Source organism: Myotis brandtii, unplaced genomic scaffold (genome assembly GCF_000412655.1).
Source record: "Myotis brandtii unplaced genomic scaffold, ASM41265v1 scaffold412, whole genome shotgun sequence".
Lineage (NCBI taxonomy): Eukaryota > Metazoa > Chordata > Mammalia > Chiroptera > Vespertilionidae > Myotis > Myotis brandtii.
Window position 1 is genome coordinate 2,194,938 of NW_005365832.1, and position 9,896 is coordinate 2,204,833.

The 9,896-nt window shown below is 45.1% G+C and overlaps 1 protein-coding gene across 1 annotated transcript in view; it reads right to left on the reverse strand.

The window, feature by feature from the left end:
- Positions 1–320: 320 nt before the first annotated feature.
- LOC102261805 (formimidoyltransferase-cyclodeaminase) overlaps positions 321–9,896 on the reverse strand; it is a 154,348-nt gene continuing 144,772 nt past the window's right edge. Inside the window, exons 8-10 of the mRNA XM_005873584.2 lie at positions 593–678; positions 448–504; positions 321–344 (exon numbers count right to left, since the gene is read on the reverse strand). Coding sequence (XP_005873646.1) covers positions 321–344; positions 448–504; positions 593–678 — 167 coding nt within the window. The remainder of the gene's footprint in view (positions 345–447; positions 505–592; positions 679–9,896) is intronic.

A 9,896-nucleotide genomic window follows, 5' to 3' on the forward strand; every position in this document is an offset into this window, starting at 1 on the left:
TGGACAGCGGAGGGGGAGGGGAGAGCTCCAAGGGAAAACCGGGCAGGAAGCAGGCAGAGGCCCTGGGTGTAGTCAGCCACGGCGCAGGCTTGTCTCCCGTGGGCGACTCCAGACCCTCTCTGGGCCGTGCTTTGCCACGTCTCCAACTTGGAGAAAACATGGTAACTTCCTCAGATGAGGTTCGCAGGGAGACAGCTGAGGGTGGTTATGTCAGCGGGTGGCTCTCAGAAACGCAGAGCGCGAGGGAGGCAGGACTGGGCAGTGGGAGAGTGAACGGATGAGGACTCACAGCAAGCTCACCTCACTCCACAGGGATGTCTCTACAGCGGGGTCTTCAGCTTGTCCTGTGGCGACAAAGGAGCAGGCGTCTGCACCCCCACATCAGCCACTCACTGGATGCCCCTCCCACAGAGCAGACACAGCGCTGAACAAGGCAACTCCCTTCACCTGAGACAGCCCTGGGCGGCAGCAGCTGAAGCCATCAGCCAGCACGAAGGCCCACAGCTGGGGGAACAGAGGCTTTGGGGGTGGGGTAAGGGGTAAGGGGTAAGGGGTAAGGGCGGTGCATGCACACAACACCCACCGCACACACCCCTTGCACCAGGGGGTGCAGGTACTTCGTACACAAGTACACCCCACCTGGGAACAGCTCCTCCGGATTCTGGTTCGTCTCCCTTCCTGGGAAAACCGACAAGCAGAGGGTTAGTGAATAGACTACAGCCCCACCACTGCACTGGTCCTGAGGCACCGCTGATACCTTCCTGCCCTGCTGCACCTTCCATTCTCCACCCTCAGCCTCTGCTGGTCTAAGTGCCTGCCTCTGGGGGTCTGAGACCAGGTCCCTGTGCCCTTCTCTGGCTATTGTTGCACTAGGACCATTTCCAGTCAAAACTGGGCAACTGGATACCAATAGATGACCCAGTGGGTCACGTGGGCACCACAGGAATTCGTCCCTATTGTGTAGCAGCATCCCTATTTTTTCTGATGCTTAATTGTGCCTGCCAGAGGGGCACTCCCTTCTTTACCTTTGGCATATATTCCTACAGTGACCGGGTAGTGGCTGTAGCTGAGAGCTGAAAGGAATTCTCCCTGAAAGCTCTGTGGGAGGCATTTCCCCTCTGGGAACCAGGGCCTCTAGAGCCCAGAGCCTAGCATTGCAGAGATAAGGCCGACAAATGCTGGTACATGCTGCCTGGGTCCTACAGCTCCTTCGGTGTCTAGTCTCTTCCCACCCTTTGCAGGCCCAGCGTATCCTTGGGCGGGTGATGTCACAGCCTGTCCCTAATTACTGGTCAGCAGCCAAGAGGAGTTGGGGGGACTCCTAAGGGGAAGGTATTTCCTCACAAGGCAGAGCTCGCTGCATCATCTCCAAACGAGGCCGGCCAGCCTTCAGTAGGGAAGCGTGGGCTACATTTGCATGAGCCAAGGTCCAGGGGCCTCTGGGGTTTCAGGGTTCTTTAGTGCCCCCTCTCAGATGTCCCATCCCAGCCCAGAGGGTCCCACTTCTTCCCAACCAGGGCCCCTCCAGTGCTCAGCGACCCTTGTATTAAGTCTGGGATGGGCCTGCGGCATCTTGTGCTCTGTGGCTGCAGGAGATCGTTGTCCTTGAGAAGGCCTCTGAGTCCACACTTCACCTCAAATTGGTGATGAATCACCCTGACTCTTTCATTGTCTTTCTCCAGTGCACTGATTAGCAAGAGCAACCTACTTCCGTTGTCTTTTTGATTACTTCTCTTCCTGAACCTCTCAAACGCCTGAGCTGTTGTAGCTCTCAGTGATCCCTGTCCTTGTGTACCCCATTCCAGTTCCCCGTTGGTGAAAGCTGTAACAGTTGCATGGCTACAACACGCTAGGGGCTGTCCACACTCCATCTAGTGCCAGGGGTGGGGCCCTCGCTGCCAGCCAGCTGGCAGATGGCCTTCTTCTCAAAGCCCATTTCGGAGATGACTTTCTAGGACTACTCCTGGCACTGACATTGGCTTCCCAGGAAAGCGGACTCTAAGATGGGGATTTGCATTCTTGAGAACAGTATGTATCGGGAGAGAGTAGGATTGAGCAGAGGGAAAAACTGAACTGCAATGAAGTTGCCACTCAGCCAGTGTGGGTCAGTGATTGAGCGTCAACCTATGAACCAGGAGGTCATGGTTCATTTTCTTGTCAGGGCATTTGCCTGGGTTGCAGGCTCAGATTCTCGGTGTGGGATGTGAAGGAGGCAGGAGGCAGCTGATCAAAAAAAATAAAAGTTGCAACAGAGGCCCAGCTAATTCTTGGGGTGGAGTGGGGGGTGAAGGGGTGGAGATGTCTGGATCTGAGATGGCCCTTCAGAATTGTTTGAATTGAGGTGAGGAGGCCAGGCTTTGTTGTTCCCTCATTGACCAAGATGCCATTGGATATAGGCTGCCCTTGGGGCATTGACTAGACATGTGAGGCAGCTCCCTTCAGCTAAAAGCAATTCCTGGGGAAGGACTCACTCTGAGGCACCAGCAGGCGATAATTCTGGAGGCCGGGAGAATTAGCCCTCAGTTCTGAAGGCAGGGGTAGGGAGACAAATCCGGGGTGGACCTTGCCACTACATTTACCAGTGCTGTTCTGAAAATTTAATGAGATCATGAATATAGAAGGGCTTTAAATTTGTTCAACACTTTATAAATCCAAGTTATTTTTATTACTTCACAATTTTGACTTGATTTCACCCAAGCAAAGAATCAACTGCCATAGTCAGTAGGAAAAGATCTCTCTAATGACAGGTCAGACTGTCTCATGTTTTAGTTAAGTCGTTGGCCTTGCAACAATTCATCATCTTATCCTAAGACTCTAAATTCTTGGTAAGTTTTAGAAAAAACACCTCTAACTGAGCAGTTAGAAGAATCCAGGATTTTTCCTTTGGTGAGCAGTTTAGAATATCTGAAGGGTTAAATGCTAGTATCCTTGCAAAGTTGAAACAGAACCATAAGTTTAATATTATTTTAAAGTTAAAACGATTTAACATGACACCAAGCTTGAGTTAACATTCTACATGGTTGTGGAGATATTAGGGTTTAAACAGATGTCAGCAATTTTTTTTTTTACAAAACGGAAATTGAGTTCTACAGATGGTGAAGACTGAGGAGTTCAAAGTGTTGTATAAAAATGTACAGTCAAGTAGAAAGTTATCTTTATATTTCAAGTTTGAAGACACCCGATGGGTGATGAGGATAATTTTCAAGCTGATCAGACAGAAATCTATTTACCTTTCACTTCCATGCCATACTATTTTCCTCTGCTACATTTGTTAATTATGGAAAGTATTTGTGCAGCAACACAGGACTTCTCTCTTTCCCAGATCCCATCTTTATTCTAACTAATTTTTCTGTTAACATAATATTGTTCAACCCTCCTCATCATATTTTCCTTAGCAACAGACCATGGTAGCATAAAAAATTATCTCCTAGATTTTTATTATTTTCTCTATATATAGTTGGACTCCTATTAGAAAGCTGTGATTTTCATGAATTTTTAAAATTGACTTCAGAGAGAGAACGGTAGAAGGAGATAAAGATAAAAACATCAGTGATGAGAATCATTGATTGGCTGCCTCCTACATGCCCCTTACTGGGGATCAAGCCCACAACTTAGACATGTGCCCTAACCAGAAATCCAACCATGACCACCTGGTTCATGGATTGATACTCAGCCGGGCTTTCATGCATTTTTTAAATAGAGATCTTGCCAATTAAGTAAAAGTTTTTAAGGTTGTAAGAAAATTTGTAGGTATGTGAGTTTCACCCATTATCACCAGTTCTTTCAGTTATATCATTTGTACTCAAAGTATAAAATTTTCTATAAGTAATGAACTGGTGATTTTTAAATGTGGGCTTGCAAAAAATACATTATCTACGAAATCATCACTTCCTGTTTTCACCCAAACAACAAGATATTTTTTCCAAGTGTACAATCAATCTTGTGTACTTGAAACACTGATTGATAAAGTCTGAGCAAATGCATCTCAAAATGTCACTCAAACAAGAAGCAGAATTGAGAGACCCAACGGGGAACTGGAATGGGGTACACAAGGACAGGGATCACTGAGAGCTACAACAGCTCAGGCGTTTGAGAGGTTCAGGAAGAGAAGTAATCAAAAAGACAACGGAAGGAGGTTGCTCTTGCTGATCAGTGCACTGGAGAAAGACAATGAAAGAGTCAGGATGATTCATCACCAATTTGAGGCGAAGTGTGGACTCAGAGGCCTTCTCAAGGACAACGATCTCCTGCAGCCACAGAGCACAAGATGCCGCAGGCCCATCCCAGACTTAATACAAGGGTCGCTGAGCACTGGAGGGGCCCTGGTTGGGAAGAAGTGGGACCCTCTGGGCTGGGATGGGACATCTGAGAGGGGGCACTAAAGAACCCTGAAACCCCAGAGGCCCCTGGACCTTGGCTCATGCAAATGTAGCCCACGCTTCCCTACTGAAGGCTGGCCGGCCTCGTTTGGAGATGATGCAGTGAGCTCTGCCTTCCCCCTTAGGAGTCCCCCCAACTTAGCTGGGCTTTCATGCATTTTTTAAATAGAGATCTTGCCAATTAAGTAAAAGTTTTTAAGGTTGTAAGAAAATTTGTAGGTATGTGAGTTTCACCCATTATCACCAGTTCTTTCAGTTATATCATTTGTACTCAAAGTATAAAATTTTCTATAAGTAATGAACTGGTGATTTTTAAATGTGGGCTTGCAAAAAATACATTATCTACGAAATCATCACTTCCTGTTTTCACCCAAACAACAAGATATTTTTTCCAAGTGTACAATCAATCTTGTGTACTTGAAACACTGATTGATAAAGTCTGAGCAAATGCATCTCAAAATGTCACTCAAACAAGAAGCAGAATTGAGAGACTGGATAGAGGATGAGGAATTTCCTGAAATACACTGTGAGTTACACATGGGGTAGAGGACCCCTCTATTCAGATGCATGTTGGTTTCTAGCCTTGGTGCCTAAGACCTCGGGGAAAAGGGTGTTCTAGTGACAAACTATAGATCCTGGAGAATATCTGGTCTATTTTCAACAAGAGGAATTTAAGGTCTGAAAGATCTATGCATAAGAACTGCCACTGACTTCTCAACAACCTTACCTTCAAACACTACCATCCTCATTTACAACTGCCCATTACTATACCCAACCACCCTAGCCAGTCGATTCAGGAAGGACTTTCAGAGTCATGAAAGACTTGAGGTTATCTTTGGTGAATGCCTCTTTCAACCACTCCCAATGGGACCCATCTCGCTCTACCTATGTCTACTTAGAGAGTTCTATCATCTTGAATTTTTCTCTCTCTCTTGTTGCCTTATTGCCTTTATAGAATATTATTAGCTGCTTACTTTGGGGGTATATATCTCCCTCAACTATGCAGAGCAGCTGACCTTGCTTCCCTCCTCCCACCATCTTTTGAAAATCACCAGAATCGAATCCAATTCTTTAAGAAATGAGGGCTCTATTCTATTCTCCTTTACCATCGGCGTTCCAACAATGACAATGGCCACCTTTTATTTGTCTCACTCTAACATCACTCTTCCTCATACTGACCCTATAAGTTGAGTTTTAACTCAACTTTATGATCAGAAAACCAGAGACCCAGAAATTAAGTAACTTGCTCAATGTCACGAAGCTATGAAAGGACAGCTCTTAGGTTAGACTAGATTTTATACATCTTCCAGCACTACTTTCTTACCACTATAGCATATTTCTTCTAAAATGAAAAGGGGGGTTCTTTTTTTAATATATTTTATTGATTTTTTACAGAGGGGGGGGGGGTTCTTTTTTTTAATATATTTTATTGATTTTTTTACAGAGAGGAAGGGAGAGGGATAGAGACTTAGAAACATCGATGAGAAAGAAACATCGATCAGCTGCCTCCTGCACACCCCCTACTGGGTATATGCCCGCAACCAAGGTACATGCCCTTGACCGGAATCGAACCTGGGACCCCTTAGTCCGCAGGCCGACGCTCTATCCACTGAGCCAAACCGGTCAGGGTGGAAGGGGGATTCTTACCCACTAAAGTGATAGCTGTCACAAAAGGCTGTGATGGAGGTGGCAGACATTCCTTCCAACCACAGTTCTTACAAAACTCTAAGAACTACATCAGGCAACAACAGGCTAGGTAGAAAGGAGGACACAATGACTGCAGACCTGTCAAAACAGATATTTCTGAGTAGCTGTGGGAAGAGTAGAATTTCCCAAATCATATTGCTGCTTCCAATGCCTCCCAAACCTAGAGCTGTGATTGACCAGATCAGTAAGTAAGCTTACTGAAGATGTTTAGGATGTGTCCCTGGATGGTTGTCAGCCACTTTTGCCTGAAAGAAGAAATGGAATCCATAATCTCTCAATATTCCAGCACTATCTGTCCTAATGACAGTAGGATTGAAAAAAATAATGGATCCTAATGCCTCATCCTTAAGATCTCTGGATTCCTCACACAGTCACCATCAGGTCAGAATTAGCCATTAGGATCTATTATTCCCGCCCCCCACCCCCCAGTCCTATTGTTACTAAGATCAGCCATGCCTGAACATTGAGAGGTTCTGGAACCCATGCCACTCAGCTCACTAAGTGGGAGATACCTGTGTTTTATCTGAGCTTCTTACTGCTGGTTTGGCCTTTATATTAAACCTGGTTTGAAAGCACAGCCCAAAGCCATTCCTGCCACTGACTTCTCTCTCTTGGCTCTGAACTGAGCACATCAAGAGCTGCTCTGCAGGCTTTGATGCTCCTTTGACTTGGGTCCTGCCGCATTGACCACAGTGCCGGGTGCCTGTCTCATGTGGAGACGCAGGCTTGTGGTTGACAAATACTAGTTCAATAGGGGGGAAGTGAATTGATTCTATTGAGCACGTCTATAACTGTTACTTTTCTCAAAGACAAAAGAGGATAATTTTGGTTTCTTCATCTACTCCACATATACACTGATTTTTAATTACAATCAAACATTATTAAAGGAAATCCAAGTGAAACCAGGGGGAAAATTATAGCGATGGTTTAGTACATAGGATTCCATTTGGTCTGGGGCAGGGAGAGGTTGGCAGGCGCTTTCAAGCTTTGTGATTTGGGCAATATTTGATTATGTATACAATTACTCTAAAGGTATTTTACTCAATGTAATTACATAGAGAATAATATATGGCATACAAGGCACTGCAACCCTTTTCTGCAGTCTGAATGTTGAGAACTGAGATTCCCACAGCCCTCTGCCTAAAAGCCTGCTCTGCTTCTATCACAGCTCACTTTCTTATCCCAAAGATTTTTAGCTGAATAACTTTGCCTTTGTAACGCACCATCCTCCTTCCGAGAGAGGCAGTGATTATGTGTGAGGACTGGGAGACAACCAAAACTTCTTTCAAATCAAGGCTTATTACTTAGGTGCCTTATTAGCCTGTGTGGCTAGTCATTCAATCCATTTCAGTTTCCTCGCCTATAAATTGGGCATGAAACAATGTCTTCCTCCTAAGATTATTGGGAGGATCAAATGCAATGCTGAGTACCAAGTGACTGGTGTGCAGGAAATAATCAAAGTTAGTTGTCATTATTACTGGGGTCATACAAGTTCTTAAAGGAACTATGGGGACTGGCCATATATTAGTACCTATGCTAGGAGGCTCATCCGCCACATGAGAAAATTTCCTAAGGATGTGGGCTCTGCTTCTGTAAATGACTTCTGCTTCTTCTGAATGACCAACATGGTTCCCTCCAAGTCCCAGCAAGACAAACGGAGACCATGTTCCTGTGATTGGCTATTATCCTATTAACAAAAGCCTATGTGGTCATCACGCCTTCACGCCATGACACCCTCATGCCGCAATGAGCGATCACCAGGAGGCTGCATGCGCAGCGGGTGTGTGAAGGTGGGCGGGGTCTTGACACTGCATGTGTGGCACAGAGGCAGGGCCCGCGGCTCTGCACAGAGAGGCCTGGGGGTCCCGCAGCTCCACGCAGTGAAGAGGCGGGGCCCGCGGCTCCACGCAGTGAGGCCTGGGGTTTCCGCGGCTCTTCGTGGCATGGAGGCGGGACCCCTGGCTCCGGCCTACCTCTTTGGGGCAATCCATCGAGAAGCCCTGGTTGGGTGGGCGGGGCCTACCTTTTTGGGGTGATCAATCGCGGGGCTCCAGCACTGTGAGAGGGCACAGGCCAGACTGGGGGACCCCTGCCCCCCAAGTGCACAAATTTCGCGCACTGGGCCTCTAGTAAATGAATAAGACACTAGATTGAAACTTTAGTTTGTACAGTATTATTCTTTCTTTGGAGATGATTTAGCCTCCTAGCGGCTCCTAGACTATGGTGATAATAACAGCTGCTTTCAAGAAATGCTTTTGAAAAAATGAAATAATCTTGTGGGTTCGGGGTGCTTGGGAAAGAAGGGGAGGCTGGCTTGAGAACAGGATTTGCAGCTGCCTCAGAGCTGAGCTCTGCTGTTGTTTCTCTATTAATGCTCCTATCATTGATTATTTCATCCAGACCAGTGTTTCTCAGTGGGTGGTCCTCTGAATCACCTGGGGGAGGAGCTTCTTAAAATGCCGATGCCTGGGCCCCACCCCAGATTCTCAGGGCCAGAATCTCTGGGTGTGTCTGTATCTTACCCAGATCGCTACGCAATCCTCATGCACACTCGGGGGTGAGAGCCTGTGATACAGAATACAATTGAGCATATTGTCACTACCGACATTATTCCAACTTGAGCTCATCTCATTCTGTTTCGAGAAGAAAAACAGAAATAAGTAATACTTACAATTGTGTATTCATTCACGGGCTACAGATCTTCTACTTGCACTTTTCCGTAAAATGGGAATTATGAGATCTACCGAACTCCTTTTAATGTAAGAATGAAGACATGTTTAGTAAGTGTTTGGGGCTCTCTGCGGAAGGGAGTATAAATGTGCCAAGCATTATTATAGGAGAAATATGTAGGTGGGGTTGATGTATGTATGCCCCAAATCCCCATTTGCCATAATTTAAGAAAATAAGATACCGAAGTGGTGCCAGTGAATCTTACAGCTAAGCTACGGTTTGGGCTCCGTGAAGGGAGGGCGTGCCTACCCCCAGGGAGCGATAAAACTTCAGCTGAGCATGGAAGGAGTTTGGAGTCAAATAGAAACCTGTTCTCTTCTGAAAACATGCACATGTGTGAAATTGCATCGCTATAATCGGGACACAACCAAATTCACAGATGTGCCCAATTTTCTGTTTCCTCTATATTTTACCAGCTTCCCAGCACAGTGACAAATGAGGGAAACACTAAACTGATTTTGCATAAAATCTCAAGGAAGGCACTCACAAATCTCACTGGTGGGAACGAACCTCACACACGTTAATAGTTGAGTGCTACATCTGTCTAATCCATCTCAGGGATACACTAAGCTCTCTGTTATTTTGCATACAGCAAATTGAAGAAATCTCATTATTCTAAGTCAAATTTTTTGCAGATTTTTAATATCTCCTACAACTTTTGTGATATTATACTATGTTAGTATAGTTTTGGTAATATTATATTTAAAATCTTTTTTCTTGAAATGTTAATTTTTATTGCATGTAATATTGTTATATTTAAAATCATTTTTCTTGAAATATTAATGTTTATTGCATGTAATTTTATTATGTTTAAAATCATTTTTCTTGAAATAGTAAAAAAAAAATTCCTTTAAAAAAAAACACCTCCTCTCCCCAATGATTTTCCTTCTTCTATTTTCACATTTTAAGTACATGTAATTGATAATTATAGAATGGAATCAGAAAGAGTATCTGGCTGAGGAAATCTGAAATGGAGAAAGATAACCACCTACGTCTTGTCTCTCCCACTATATGTGCTTCTCACCATTTTTAGCTCCTAAAATACTAGGAGGCTCTTAAAACCTTAAATATCCTCTACTA